The sequence below is a fragment of the Vespula vulgaris genome, chromosome 24 (assembly GCF_905475345.1).
Source record: "Vespula vulgaris chromosome 24, iyVesVulg1.1, whole genome shotgun sequence".
In the NCBI taxonomy this organism is placed as follows: domain Eukaryota; kingdom Metazoa; phylum Arthropoda; class Insecta; order Hymenoptera; family Vespidae; genus Vespula; species Vespula vulgaris.
The window spans coordinates 1,904,472-1,918,390 of record NC_066609.1 but is presented as its reverse complement, the minus strand read 5'-3'; the positions used below and the strand labels follow the sequence as shown (position 1 = coordinate 1,918,390).

At 27.9% G+C, this 13,919-nt stretch overlaps 3 protein-coding genes across 8 annotated transcripts; 2 read left to right on the top strand and 1 right to left on the bottom strand.

The window, feature by feature from the left end:
• The first annotated feature begins 86 nt into the window (after window positions 1-86).
• LOC127072164 (dolichyl-diphosphooligosaccharide--protein glycosyltransferase subunit STT3B) lies at window positions 87-4,283 on the top strand. 3 transcript variants are annotated; one of them, XM_051012401.1, is made up of 7 exons: window positions 87-536; window positions 736-1,434; window positions 1,523-1,833; window positions 1,908-2,445; window positions 2,515-2,976; window positions 3,089-3,179; window positions 3,304-4,283. In XM_051012401.1, the coding sequence occupies exons 1-7, from the start codon at window positions 316-318 to the stop codon at window positions 3,322-3,324; spliced, it is 2,343 nt and encodes a 780-aa protein (XP_050868358.1). In that variant the 5' UTR covers window positions 87-315; the 3' UTR covers window positions 3,325-4,283. The 3 variants fall into 3 exon arrangements, with proteins under 3 accessions (XP_050868358.1, XP_050868357.1, XP_050868356.1); XM_051012400.1 differs by having other exon boundaries at window positions 3,298-4,283; XM_051012399.1 differs by having other exon boundaries at window positions 89-536; window positions 3,333-4,283.
• Window positions 4,284-5,350: 1,067 nt separating this feature from the next.
• LOC127072168 (INO80 complex subunit D) lies at window positions 5,351-11,113 on the top strand. The gene is made up of 2 exons (XM_051012406.1): window positions 5,351-8,309; window positions 8,433-11,113. Exons 1-2 carry the CDS (start codon window positions 6,959-6,961, stop codon window positions 8,597-8,599), a joined length of 1,518 nt encoding a protein of 505 aa, XP_050868363.1. The 5' UTR covers window positions 5,351-6,958; the 3' UTR covers window positions 8,600-11,113.
• On the bottom strand, window positions 9,947-13,704 carry LOC127072169 (uncharacterized). Of its 4 annotated transcripts, none has more exons than XR_007785324.1 (7): window positions 13,558-13,700; window positions 13,324-13,456; window positions 12,750-13,254; window positions 12,381-12,584; window positions 11,982-12,229; window positions 11,622-11,882; window positions 9,947-11,549 (listed from the first exon to the last, which is right to left on the bottom strand). XR_007785324.1 is itself a non-coding variant. In XM_051012407.1 (6 exons), the coding sequence occupies exons 1-6, from the start codon at window positions 13,611-13,613 to the stop codon at window positions 11,682-11,684; spliced, it is 1,347 nt and encodes a 448-aa protein (XP_050868364.1). In that variant the 5' UTR covers window positions 13,614-13,700; the 3' UTR covers window positions 9,947-11,681. The 4 variants fall into 4 exon arrangements, 2 of the variants coding, with proteins under 2 accessions (XP_050868364.1, XP_050868365.1); XR_007785325.1 differs by having other exon boundaries at window positions 9,947-11,384; XM_051012407.1 differs by having other exon boundaries at window positions 9,947-11,882.
• Between the last annotated feature and the right edge of the window lie 215 nt (window positions 13,705-13,919).

Genomic DNA, 13,919 nt, shown 5'->3' with positions numbered 1-13,919 from the left:
CTAAAGGCGCATTTAGAGCAATATTAATGTTAACGAAACAAAGAATATTTGAACATACCGCCATTCTCATAATCTGTTTGAAGGGAGCATAAGGTTTCGTTGTGGAAGACAAGATTAACACGTAGCCGGCGTTTGACGTGTCCTAGTCTCCTAGTCTAGGCGCATAGCAGTTTAATAATTTCTTGCAAGCAGTATTATAAGTTGCAACGTGCTGTGTTGAAGAATAGTACATGTTTGCATGCTTATATCGAAAAGTTAGTAGTGATAGGCGAGAAAAAAATATGCATTATAGCGTTTAATTTCACTGAGAACAAAATGTTGCCGAATAAATCGTCTGCGACAAATACGAAAAAAATTATGTTCCCTGATAAGAAAACAACTACCAAGCAAATGAAAACTTCTACCTTAACCAATGCCGCTGGTCTTAATTCTTTGATTACTTTTACCGTATTATTACTTGCTTGGATAGCAGGTTTTGCATCCAGACTTTTCGCAGTAATACGATTCGAAAGTATTATACATGAATTTGATCCTTGGTATGTAATATTTTTTTTTTTATATCTACTTTTTATACATTATGTGTTAATTTCTTTTTAAAATAAACTAGTATTTTATGTATACAATTAAAAATAATATTGAATTTTATTAGATGAAAATTTATATTTTTATTAATTTTATACTTATATGTTATAAACACTTGTGAAAATTTCTTTAATCATTATTTGTCAATAACAGGTTCAATTATAGAGCAACGGCATATATGGTACAACATGGGTTTTATAACTTTTTAAATTGGTTTGATGAAAGGGCTTGGTACCCTTTGGGACGTATTGTAGGTGGAACAGTATATCCTGGACTTATGATTACATCTGGGACAATACATTATATACTTCATTCTTTAAATATTCCAATACATATAAGAGATATATGTGTCTTCTTAGCACCAGTTTTCAGTGGTCTTACTGCCATTTCTACTTATTTATTAACTAAAGAAATATGGAGTGCTGGTGCTGGATTGTTTGCTGCATGTTTTATTGCAATTGTACCTGGTTATATTTCAAGATCAGTAGCTGGAAGTTATGACAATGAGGGAATTGCAATATTTGCATTGCAAATTACTTATTATCTTTGGGTTAAATCAGTCAAAACTGGATCAATATTTTGGGCTTCAATGACTGCTCTGTCATATTTTTATATGGTATCTGCATGGGGTGGATATGTTTTCATCATTAATCTTATACCATTTCATGTATTTACATTGTTAGTCATGAATCGATTTAGTAATCGTTTGTTTACAAGTTATACTACATTTTATATTTTGGGACTTCTGTTAAGTATGCAAATACCATTTGTTGGTTTTCAACCAATTAGAACATCAGAACACATGGCTGCAGGAGGTGTATTTGCTTTACTGATTTTTGTAGCTACTCTAAGGTATCTATAAGACATATTCAGCAATATATATTTTCTAATTAATTCATGATATTACCATTTAATGAAAATAAATGTTTTTTTTCAACAGGCATTTACGAACAGTACTGACAAAATTTGAAATGAGATATTTTAGTGGTGTGGTAGCAATAACAGCAGTTGTCCTTTTACTAATTTTGGTTATATTAACTTATACTGGTTTTGTTGCCCCTTGGAGTGGAAGATTTTATTCTCTATGGGATACAGGTTATGCAAAAATACATATACCTATAATAGCATCGGTTTCTGAACACCAACCTACAACCTGGTTCAGTTTCTTTTTTGATTTACATATTCTTGTTACAATATTCCCTGTTGGACTGTGGTACTGTATGAAACATATTAATGATGAAAGAGTGTTCGGTCAGTATCTCTATTTTAATTATGCTCGAATTAAATAACAATGTTAATAAATAAAAAACTGATTTATATTTTAGTTATATTGTATGCCATAAGTGCCGTATATTTCGCTGGAGTAATGGTAAGGCTTATGCTTACATTAACCCCAGTTGTATGTATGTTAGCTGGTGTAGCATTCAGTGGACTGTTAGAATTATTCTTGAAAGAAGAATATAGAGATGGGAATGATAGAATTGAAGGCAGCGAAGAAGAAAGTGAAGAAGAAAGAGAGAGAAGTCCAGGCAGAGCATTATATGACAAAGCTGGAAAACTAAGAAGAATGAAACATGAAAGACCTAAAGATGCTAATGATGGATTAGGAGACAGTCTTAGAAATAGTTTCATCATTGGTGTATTAATCTTGTTAATGATGTTCACTGTGCATTGTACTTGGGTTACAAGTAATGCATATTCTAGTCCTTCAATTGTTTTAGCATCTTATAGCAATGATGGTGGTAGAGCTATTCTGGATGATTTTAGAGAAGCTTATTACTGGTTAGCTCAAAATACACCTAATGATGCTAGAGTTATGAGTTGGTGGGATTATGGTTATCAAATTGCTGGAATGGCAAACAGGTAAAAGTTACAGCATACACAATTATGTTTTAAGTTATATTACATGAAAATCATTTCTTTTTTATATAGAACTACACTTGTGGATAATAATACATGGAATAATTCACACATAGCATTAGTGGGTAAAGCAATGAGTTCAAATGAAAGCGCTGCTTATGAGATTATGACGTCCTTAGATGTAGATTATGTATTAATTATTTTTGGTGGTATGATTGGATATTCTGGTGATGATGTTAACAAGTTTTTATGGATGATACGGATCGCTGAGGGTGAACATCCCCAAGATATTCGTGAAAGTGATTATTTTTCTGAAAAAGGAGAGTTTAGAGTGGATTCTGAAGGATCTCCAACTTTAATGAATTCTTTAATGTACAAGTTGAGTTATTATAGATTTGGTGAAGTTAAAATTGACTACAGATCACCTTCTGGTTACGACCGTACTCGAAATGCAGAGATAGGAAATAAAAATTTTCAGCTCACCTATTTAGAAGAAGCTTACACTACTGAACATTGGCTTGTTAGAATTTATAGGTAATTTTATTCTTCATATCGATTGTTAATCTGTCTAATAAGACATACTTAAACACTATAAATAATTATTTCGTTATATAAGAAATATTTAATTTTATTGTGATTTTTACAGGGTGAAGAAACCAAAAGAATTTAATAGACCCAGGATCCCAATTGCAGATAGAGTTATAGCTCGTCATGCAAACTCATATATTAGCAAAAAGGTTAGTGTAGTCAGAATTATATTAGAGATATTAGAGATTTTAGAGAATTGATTTTTGAAATATTTTGCGTATCGTTTGTCCTTCTTTTCTTATTACATTGTTGAATCTGAAAATCTAGTTGAAGTTATGGGGGGTTAAATATTAATGTTTCAGACTGCACGACGTAAGAAAGGTTTCATAAAAGGCCGGCCAATAGTTATTAAAGGACAGAAACCTCAAAAGAAAGCAACGTAACAAACGTATATTACTTATCCCATAACAAATTTCAAAAAATACAACTTTTGTAACAACAGAATTACCGTCCCTTGGATCTACCACAAGACTGTAGTCCAAAACGTGATTAATACTGTCAAAGGATTTGTTCGAAGGATATGTAAGAAAACAAAAAAAATTTTATTTCAATGTGTCAGGAAACGAGAAATAATTATTTTACCAATTATTTTTAAAAGAAAGTTCCATTAGTCTTTATGATGATTGTCTAATATACAATGTCACATCGTATAATAGTATATTACATATAAGTTTATTTCACCTACTTCATTGCAGTATAGTATTATACATTATTAATAAATACCACTGTGTATATATATTAAGTGTATTTCAGTAATATATTTTAGGTACATTAATAGTAGATACTTTTTGAAACTGTTGTAATGAAATTCATTACACAAATTAAACATTATTCTTTAATGAATTGAATTGCTCAAAAGTTGTATTTACATGAACCCACATATATATATATATATGTATATATGAATGTGTGTATATATATATGTATGTACGTATTTTGAATATTTTCTATTAGTTAAATTATTGTTTTAATTAATTTGTGTAAATTTTTTTTATGATCAAAGATCAATGCAATTTTATTGAAAAAGTTAATAACATTTTGCATTTAATTGTACAGGTTTGTATTGCAATGTATTTAGTATAAATTATATTCTAACAAACAAAAAATTTATTTTACTGATTGTTACATTGTTAAAAACAGTGGGTTTAAAAACACATGTCACGTTTATCCAGTTTGTTATATGGCACATTGTTGAACAAAACATTTGTAATAACATAGTCTTGTTTACAAGCATGGTGTTGTGAATCTTAAAATCTTGTTTTGTATTCTATACAGAGGACCTAAGAATACGAAGGTTAAGATAAATTCAGAACAATATTACTTGTTACATATTTACATTCATGTAACATAATGCTTTTGATTACTTTAAAGATTACCATAATATTCTTAGATCACTGTAAATGTTATTTATTGCATGATATTTCCTTTCCTCACCAAATCTGTTTATTTTATGGAAAAGTTTTTTTACATATTTGTAAATAAAATCTAATTTCACACATCATATTAATATATAACAACCTAGTTTATATTAATATCTTTCATAATCATTTCTGAATATAATCAATATTTGTACATAAAAACAAATAGGTACGTATATACATAAAATTTGCAAATAGGTACGTGTTTTTTATATTATTTAATTCTCAAATATAACATCCACGATTTAACACAGAGTATATTTGGAAATATTTTTAATTTGTCAGAATAAAAAACCTATTAACTGTCAAAATCAGCTGATTAGTAAATGATACACACACACACACACATATGCTGACTCAGTGTGTGTATCATTTCTACATCAAAATAATTACTAGCTAAATATATGACGGATCTATAACGAAAGAATCCTATTCTTAGTACAATTATAATTTTTATCAAGATTGGATATATTTCATTTTTTAATATTTACACAGAATATTTAAAATCAAATATTATAATTAATAGTAATCCTAACTGAAGTAAAATATTAATTAAATTTCATTGATGCATGCAATATTTAATTTAAATTATTATTTTATATTCTAGCTCAACTATTATTAATACAATAATAAAATAAAAGTAAATAGATTCTTAAATATTCCAATAAGTATATCGTATATACTTATATAGTGATTACATTCATATATAAGGTTTGTTTAACGCAAGTATAATTCTATAATTTCATTTTTTTATTAACGTAATGCATAAATGAAATAAAACTGTTAAAACGCTTTTTGATATATTAATTATTATGACTAGAATATTGTATGATTTATTTAAATAATAAGAAAAAAGTAAAAAATTTTAATCATTATTGTAAAAAAATCATTGTAATATTAAGATCCTAATAGAAGATACCAACGTAAGGAAGATTGTTCTAACTTTTTGACTATTATTTAATACAAAATTGATATATATCAGGCAAAAAAAGAGAAGAATGAATGATTAATTTTAATAATAAGAGAGAATATTTGATTGTTAGGTTATGTCGAACTAAGAAACAATGTAGTAAACATTCTTCTAGTTTCTCGAGTGAGAAATGAATTATCCTATATTCATTTTGTTATACCACGAATCTAAAACGAGTTGATTATTAGGCATAGACAAAGGACGTTCATACGTCGAATCTACGCCAATATCATCGCGATTTCATGGATTATTCGCAACAAAGATTGTTCGTGTGTGCAATGATCGCCATTTTGCTTCTCTCACATCTGACATGTCTTTCTAATGTTATTATCGATGAATACCGTAATTCGTGCGTGAAAATCTTAAATTTCCTTGAAGTGTATCTTTTAAGAAAAGGTCAAGTTATTTCTGATTGGACAATAGTCACCATTATTATTTGGAATAATCTCTTGTTGTTCCAATTTCGATTAAACTACGTTAAACCCCGAGCTAAGCAACCACTAGATAAAGGCAATTTTATGTGCGTAATCATAGATATTTTACTCTTGTTACAAAGTTTTTAATATGTAACAGAGAAATGATTAAATGAATTTTTAATGTTACGTCGTTGATAAATTTGTTCGCAATATTTTCTATGGTGTCTCGTTGTCAATGCAAGGGGTGAACATAACCAAATATTGTTGACCTCCAACGTTGTGTGTGCTCATGTCATCGCTGAAAAAAGAACACTTCTTAATATGATTTTAACTTGTCAGATATTATTGATACTTCCTTCAGCAATATTTTATATCTTAATGCACCATATATTGCAGTTGATTAAAGATGCATAGGATTTGTTAGCTATAAACTGCTATGTAAGAAAAGGATTGTTTTTACTTTCATATAGATATGTACTATAGTCTCATGCTTGTTGCTTAAATTGAGTCTATGTAAACACTATGTACATTCAAATTTAAATCCAAATACAATAACAGTATAGTTTGAAAATTCTTAAACGTTTATCCATAAGATATTAAACATATTTTCAAAGAACTTGTTATGAGTATTAGTAAAGTAATATACATATTATCGGGGATCTATACACAGATTTTGAAATCATATAATTTGGATGTAGTTTGAATGTATTAATATGCATACCATGACGATTTTATATGTATCCATATATATATATATATATATATGTAAAGTTTAAATAGACGATTAAGTACATAGCAAAATATTTAGCAATTAAGTAATATTACATATTATTTTGTAATATATGAGATTTTTTACTCAAGTTTCTTTCTGCGTACATATTGTTTTAGTGCAAATGTATAAGGCTTTAAGGCCTAAGTGTAAAAAAAATCTATAACTGTGATGTAATTTAAATGAATTTATTTTTAATTTTTATATTTTCAGTATTATTTACATAATAAAAAGTGTATATAAGTGTTAGTTTTGGTATATCGCATAAACTAAGTTTTATCTAGATAAGAAGAATTTTGATGTGTGGAATATTTGAGAATGCAGATAGAATGGGCTGGAATAAGAGTGGCAATCAATGAAGGTCCCTACGTCTGGAAACTCAAACATGGACAATAAATTGAAGTTTTCAGATCGCTTGAAGGCTTTATTGAAAACTGAGGCTCACCAAGATGTTGATCCATATATTTTTAGTGAACCAGAACCATTTACTACAGCAGCAGGAAGAAACTGTACAGTAGTTCCGACTAAAAGTTCTAAAGTGATGCAAAATTGTAAAAAAAGTAAAGGCAAATGTATAAAAGAAAGGACAAAACTAACTCCTGTGCCAAGTGCAGGATATAGAACTGTTACAGATAGAAGAACAGACTTGGATGTGGAATATGGTGGTGGGAGAAGCATAGATCAAAAATATTCTAATATAGTTCAAAATAAACGACGTCACTTAGAGAATTTGCAACGACTCAGGTCAAGGAGACAAAATCGGGACCATACGTTGCTATATTATCCGAAAGCGGGAGCCGAAATATCAGATAGTGAGTCAAGTGGAGACGAGATGACAGTTTATCAACGCCATTGGTTTTCAGGAGATACAAGTACAGAATTAAATCGATCTGCAAGATTATCTCAACTAAGATCTCAGTTACGGCGACGTTTGATTCAGTTAAATAGAAGTGACTCAGACTCAGAAGTTCTTTTACGTGAACGTGCAAGGTGTTTATTAGAAGCCGCTTACAAGGACCCAGCATCTACAGCTAGAGCTTTAAGTGGTTCACCAGGAACTAGTAAGATAATAGATGGGCCACTTCTAGTAGGAGGACAATGTGGTGCTGAAGGATGTCAACAAATTTCTTTACCTTGTACGCGTCATTGTTCTCGACATATTATGTTAAATGGAGATCAACTTTTATTTGAACATTGCACTGCCAAATTTAGTGACAACACACAGTGTTGCATTCCTGTGTTTGATGTTGCACATGAATTACCACTTTGTCCAGAGCATGCTAGAAAAAGGGATAATTATAATCGTAAGGCTCAAGAGTCTAAACCAAAGAAAGCACGGAAAAAACCAGCATCTCCTACCATCCCAAGGCCTAAGCCAAAATCCAGGCCAAAGAAAAGAAAGCGACCTCCTGCAAATAAATTAGAGACCAAAGGTACTTTAGCACAAGAAGAGAGTCATTATATGGGCCAAATGAACTCTAGTGAAAGTCACATTAAGACATTGAATAATATGAGTGTAACACAAGGAAGCTCAAACTCTTCGAATTTAAACTTAGGGTTGGGATTAAGTTCTCTTGGACTAGGAGGAGGTCTAAAAGTCGAGTTAAGTGATCATGAAGTATTTGCTTCTCTGGATCCAACAGAACATGACTTTGGAAATGTACTCAACAATTTACCTGCAGATGCGTTTAATGATTTATTTATTGGTAACTATTATTTAATTTTATATATCATAAAAACAACAGGCAAACAATCATGGGAGAACTATTAGTGTCATTTTGTATAGTTTAATAAATATTTAATTAAATGTTCATATATAACTTTTTTAGAAAGTAGAAATGGTGAATATGAACCATCAAGAGAGGAGGAAGAAGAATTGGAACGAGCTTTAGAAGCAGTGGACAAAGATGTTCGTAATTTAGAAAGAATGGGACAAACGCATGGACTTTTAGAGCCAGCTTTACTTGCTCAACTTATGTCAGACATAGCTTCGTAGCCCCACCTACATTAACACTATAATAATCAGAAAATAAATTCGCGTGTGTTCCTTATGATGTAGAAAAAAGATACTGTTTTGTGTGTCTGTGCTGCTACATGTAAACTTGTGTCACTGACTTGTTACTACACAGTTGCACATGTTGAAGACATTGGCAGGGATTGATATGCATATATAGAATGTGAACAAGAAAAATAGTAAACTTATCAATTTAGGATGATGGACACTAGGTAACACATGGCTAGATTTAATGTCATGTATGACATACAGCTTGTAAATGTTTAAGAATTCCATTTTTTCCAATTAATAGCTAATTAAGAAAACTGTTCATAGTTTAAAGTTGTAGTGTATATTTACAGCTTACTATGAACATACCAACAAATTTTAGTTAACGAAGATTTATTTAGTAATACATTTCATTACATTAATTTTTCAAAATATGGGCAATGAAGATGCAAAAAGTTATATTACACAAATATAATTGACACATTCAGCATTCAGGATATCAACATTCAGAATATTGCAAAAATATCAAGGTATATATTCTCTTTTATATATATGTCACACATTTAGAATTTTATTATAATTAGACATTGTGTATTAATAGAGCTATTTCATGATCATCTATTTTTCTCTTTCTATTTGTTACATTTTACTTAATTGCTTCATCTATATATTATTTTTATCTTCTCATAGTTACAAAAACTAAATTTACTCGATTTACTTTACTATCCTAAATGATTAAAAAAGACAAAATGTGTCCAATATATAAAATTATATCACATTTGATATAGATTAAGCAAATAAATGCAAATAAGTGCATTATAATTGATTTGGAAAAGTGTCACTAATCTTTTTGTTTTTTTTACTTCATGCATTATGATTGATTTGAAAAATTTCAACATTTTTTTTTGTTTTTATGAATTCCTTGTAGTGTGTGCGTGTGTATATATATATGTATGTATATATATATGTATATATATATATATATATATATATATATATATATATAAACTTAAAAAGATCTAGATATAATGTCATCACCATATTAAAAAATGATATTTATGTAAAATATCTAAAAAAAACTTTTTATGAAATTTTGGGATAGTATATTTGCATTTCTATTCTAATTACACCATGAATTATTATATGTTGATGATCTTAATCTCTAAATCATTTGCATTTTTTATTTATAGTAGTTTCAGTTATTAAATAACAAATTATTAATGACAAATCTCAGATCTTTTCCAACTTTTCATAACTGATCAAGCAATGTTATAATATATCCAAAAAGTGATCTCTTGGTTAACATATGAACAGAACCATTTTTTTTTAAATTATATCTCATTAAACATCTTGTGCATAAAATAAAGTTTTACAGGGATATGACTGAATTTATATAAAAATACATATGTGTTGTATATCTCTGAACGATTACTATTTTTTTTTCTTTTTTTTTCCATTAGTTCTGTGTTGTAATAATTCATTGAAGTAATCGTGAATATTAATAATACATACACATAATGATCAATACCGTTATTTTATCCATTTTGTAATATATTCATGTAGACAAATATTCAGTGATAAGTAGCTGTAAGAAATGAGTAAAAAACCGAAGATGATCTGAAAGAGTTTCATTTTTAATACCGTTCATTAATATAAGCGCAAAATAATTTGCAACCAATCTGGAAATGACACGCGTTATAATTATTTTATTATTCCAGTAAGAAAGAAATTCTTTCGTCTTAATTTTTTTGGTACAATGTATATATCAATTTCCAGTTGAGGCACAGATTCTGACAGTAAGACTAGATTGCTATTACAAAATATAAGAGTTATGTACTGCCATTTTATTGCTAAAATATCATAACTCTATAGAAATATGCAAAGTACAGTCTTGATTGTAGATATATCGTGAAAATAGATTACAAATTATCATAGTTTTAATGCATATCGATAATTGAGTGATCTAAGAATTAAACATATAAAGTTATTATGCATTGCAGTTATTAGTTATCACTAAACAATCTGCACTGAATATAAGTACAAGAGAACAGATATATAAATTTGCTTGAAAAAAAATCTAGTTTTTATTATCAAAATCTTAGTGCCAAATATATACAAATAATAAAGGGTACTTAGTTTTGTCTTTTAAACGTGCGTGTCATTTATCTAAAAATGATAATTCACAAAATTCCACATTTTTGGAGTACATTAATTAAATATGAATTATTAAAACCACTTGCAAAAAAATATTAGTAACAATCTCGTATAAATGAAACTATAAAAATATTTGCAATTGGACACTCATATTGGAAATAAATTAATGTCAAATACTGTTATTTGTAGAATGTTAGTGAATAGGTAAATAGTAATTATTTATGGAAAAGGACAATGCAAAATTTAATCAAAAGAAATGCATTGCTTCGAGTGTATCTATATGTGACTCATTGTAAAATATCAACATTATTACTCTTGACTAGACATTATCAATTATAATAAGCATATTTTTTACATTGTCTTAAAATACTCAGTTTATCTGACCCATTCACTTATCCTCTATTAGTGTGATATATTAAGCATTTTTTAAAGATTAAATATATGGTATATGTAAATTCATTGGATTTACATGTTAGCCAGATAACATTTATCAGTATTCTATTTAATTATATATTTTCTTTCGCTTGTATTACAAATAATCTTTTTTACATTTAATTAGTGTAATATTTTTATTTATCACAAACACAAATTTCAAAGTGACTGCTGATTAATTTCTATTTATATTCTGAAATCAATGGAATCTTTCAGTATAATATTATTTTCAATTCAATTTTGATAAAAATGTGATTGTTACAATAGTTCTTATGTAAAAATTCTTATGAATTTTAAATCTTCTATAAAACATACATTTTGATTTAATTACAACTGTTATGTTGATAATAAAGTAGAGCTAAAATAACAAGTAATTGGATTATACTATTGTATGATACATTTTTATTGTAATACCAGCAAATAAGTTTACCTATTTGTTAAAGTATCTGTTTACCAGATCATTTAAATTGGATTTCATTCGACTTGATTTTTAAGTCATGGTTATAATAGAATATGTATCCAACTGTTTATTATGACTCTCTATTTGTCTAATAATCCATTTTTTCCTAGCATCTTCACGAACTTTAGAATATTTTCTAGTCGATTTATCAATTCTTTTTACTTTGAATACATCTGTTAATGCAGGTTCAAGTTCGAAAGAAGGCATTCTCATAATATTTTGATTATAGTCCTTTTTATAATATAAATGCAATTATTATTTCTTTCTTATGACATTGATACAAGACATTGAAAAGTTACTTATTATGTACATATGATATAAAAAGCATACCAGATTGTTTTGTGCCAGTTTATCAGATATACTGCTCTTTTTTTCATAACTTTTTTCAGCTTGATTAATTTTTTCAACATGATTAGAATTTTCTGAATCAAGCAACATTAACATTAAATCATAATTGGATCTTTCTTGTCCAAGTATGCCTATTTTAATTCCAAGTTTAGGCAACATCTCTTCTTCAATAAGTAATGCATTGTGTAAGTAAGCAATTCGTGGATCACATACATCAATATCTATCATTTCTATATATTAAAACAGAAATTAATAACATACGTGAATTAAAAGTTTATTTCTTTATGTTTCTTAATAATTTAAATTTATTATTTTTTATTATATTTTTGAACCAAATTCAATTCAATATATTAATATGAATAATACTTGCAGATGTATTACCTAATGATAAAACTTGGAAGTTACACTCTGAATAAATTAATTCCTCTATTAAAGGAGAATTTCTAAGCAATTTTCTTTTAGATTGTATCTGTGGACCATGTAGTACAAAAATATCACTTTCTAACATATCTTTAATGGTATAACCACTTCTTCTTTCTGCAGTGTTGTAGATTTCAGTTCTGAGTAGTCTATGTAATTCTGACTCTAGGAAAACATATTAATAAGCGTATGATACATACAGCAAAAGAAAAAACAATAAATAATAAAAAGTTGTATTTTGTACTGTAATGCAATAGACATATTTTTCATCGATCATGTTCAAAAGTGATGGAATAAATATACTTGTGTTAATAATGTATCATAACTTACCAATTAAGTGAAAATATTTGCGATGTAAAGCTATCCATACAACACGATGAGATATATTAATTAGCACTTCAAATATTCTTAGATCTTTTTCTCCTTGTGACTGTGTCATACTTGATCTTTTTTTCCCACTTATTATATGGTGATAGTGTACTGTATCCTGGCAACCTACTATTAAATCTGCATATTCTTTACTTAACATACATCGTAAAATATGCAATTCATCAGCATATTTAATTCTATGTCCACCTGCTAATGGATTTGGTGCCTTTTTTAGAGTAGCTACACGTTCCTCCATTAATTTTTCCCATATTTCTATATAATATTGAAAATATATTATAAGTGCTCTTAAAAAATGATCAACAACAGGCAAATGAAAGAAATTTATAAATTTAATGTTGACAGGACTAATCAGTAAAAACATGACAAGATCTTTTATATCTTGTAAGATGATTACATCTGGTTCATTAGGAGCTACTTTTCGTAAATAATACTTTCTAAATTTTATCTGTAAAATATTTCTTGTTAACATATCATTAAATTTATTTATTATTAATTATTGATCTATATTAGTTACTTTCTGACTTGGATTCAATGTTTCATGAAAATTTAAAATTAAATAATTATGGGGACAATAAATTTCTGATGAATTTACAACTTCAGATGGTATTGTTCGTCCTTTAATTTGCTCATCATCTATTTTTTGTATTCTGTAAAATTTACATACAAATGAATTATAAGAAGGACACAAAATTCAAAATAATAATTGATTTATTTTGTATTAATTCTAAAAAAAAATATTTTTTTTTACCTTGGTAGTACTATACCTTCAGAAATTTCATCCCATATAAATTGGTTTTGATCCATAATTAAACTAATAAATATAAAAATTATTAAATATAGAACATTTACTAGGATACTATATATATTTAGAGGTTAACATTTTAGATAAATAAATTATTGACAAATGGGATGATATATTTTTGAAGTTATAAGAGAATCGAATTATATTGATTACTAGAAGGTCCCAATGGATGTGTATGTGTGTGTATGCAAAATATAGGTGGTTACACATATACACATACACACACACGCGCGTTTTAACATAATTCTGTATGTTGTATTAATCTATATCATTGCTTTTAATGTTAGAGATAATATCTGATTGCATAA